This window comes from Tupaia chinensis, unplaced genomic scaffold (assembly GCF_000334495.1).
Source record: "Tupaia chinensis unplaced genomic scaffold, TupChi_1.0 Scaffold143954_1, whole genome shotgun sequence".
Taxonomy (NCBI): Eukaryota; Metazoa; Chordata; class Mammalia; order Scandentia; family Tupaiidae; genus Tupaia; species Tupaia belangeri.
The window spans coordinates 182,741-184,361 of NW_006203805.1; the positions used below are offsets into that span (position 1 = coordinate 182,741).

General features: G+C 43.7%; 1 protein-coding gene across 1 annotated transcript in view; it reads right to left on the minus strand.

The window, feature by feature from the left end:
* Positions 1–390: 390 nt before the first annotated feature.
* The window catches only part of ASB9 (ankyrin repeat and SOCS box containing 9), a 29,558-nt gene continuing 28,327 nt past the window's right edge, over positions 391–1,621 (minus strand). Inside the window, exon 8 of the mRNA XM_006165548.1 lies at positions 391–605. Within this exon, the coding sequence (XP_006165610.1) occupies positions 481–605 (125 nt within the window). The 3' untranslated portion in view covers positions 391–480. The remainder of the gene's footprint in view (positions 606–1,621) is intronic.

The following is a 1,621-nucleotide window of genomic DNA, read 5'->3' on the forward strand; positions in this document are numbered from 1 at the left end:
GAGATGGAGCCAGAATACTGATGTTGGAAAATTCTGCCTCAAAGCTCCCAGGGTAACATCAGCAAGCCCGTATGTGAATCTGGCTCCTCTCTCCTTGCTCTGCGTCACTGAACATACTGCTCTCCCTGAGCTCCAGTGTCTTACCTAAAGAAGGCAAAGAACAGGACCCACCCAGCAGAGTGGCTATGTGGGCTGAACTTGACAAACAGAGTGTTCCTTGCTTAGGGCTTGGCATGGGGTAGATGTCCAAAACAATATTCACTATTTTAGGCTCTCTCTTTCAGGCAGGAGAAAAACCTTCTCCATGCCTTCTAACCAGCAATACGAAAGTACCCAGTGTGTTTTTATTAAAAATAAAAATCCAACGGGAAAAAGTGTAGCTTAGTTCTACAAACCCAACTTTATTTTTTTTCAAATTCTAGTAGTCACAAAACTCAACATTCTTTTCCTATTGTTTACAAATCCAATCCCTTAATGCCTTTAAAGGTGCAGGAGGAACCGCTTCAGTCTCTCCGGGAGGACAAGTTCTGTGATCTTGTGATGTTGGTGGATTCCAAAGCACTTGCGAATTCTGAGGCGGCACAACTGCATCAAAGAAGGGGGCCCTGGACAAAGAGCGGAAGAAGTCACACATTGGTTTCACTGATCTAAGCTGCTTGTCCTTTCCTTTTTGTTTTTTTGTTTATTTGTTTGTTTGTTTTTTAAGGCATACAAGATATAACATTGCTATAAGGAAATAATTTGGCACTGTTTGAGGTCACTTTCTGTTTGTTGGGGTTTTTTGGGGGGGGAGGTAGGAGTTATTTTTAGGCCATGTTCCCTCTTTTCAGGTATCTAACTGGAGAACTTGATAGGTTTCCACTTAGAGCAGAGTGAAAGAAATGTAAAGCTTAGCCTCACCAAAGGAGGGCTTAAGGAAGCTACCTTGGGCCTCAGTCACATAGCTACATAAAAATGCCCGTCGTGACAGCAAAGTTCATGTTTCATGGTTTTCCTGTCTTAGACCTTAAACACGAGTTCATATCTTTAGTACAATGTTTTAGTTTATACTTTGAGCAATTTTAAGATATTCAAATACAATGAGCTCTCAGTGAGTCTTAAGAGTATGTTACCTTAAGTCACGTTTGTTTTTCTAGGCTGTGTGCAGAGCTATCCCAATGCTTTCACTCACAGGCAAGAAGTAAACTAGCCAACCCTGGCATAGGAACGATCAAGAGCTTACATTTTAGGACAGTGGTTCCCAAAAGGGGGCAGGTCAGGGGAAGGCAGAAGGGGAAAATTATTCTGCTTCCCAGGGACATTTGGCAATGTCCAGGGGCATTTTTCACTGTCCCAACTTGAGGAGGGTGCTACTGGCATCTAGAGGGTAGACATGGAGGCAGCTACATATCCTGTTGAAAAACCCCATTACAAGGTAAAAGGACAGGAAATGACTTCCTACAGGTCCCCCACATCTTGCACCAAATTGTAAGGGCAATTCTCCTTTGGTTATTTGAAAGCAATGCAAAACTATATACCCACGAGAATTCCATAAAGCAGTAACCCTCAATCCAAGCTGCGCCTCAGAATCACATGGGGGGGGGGGGCAATTGAAACTGCAGGCTGCCAGCCCCCCCCCAGA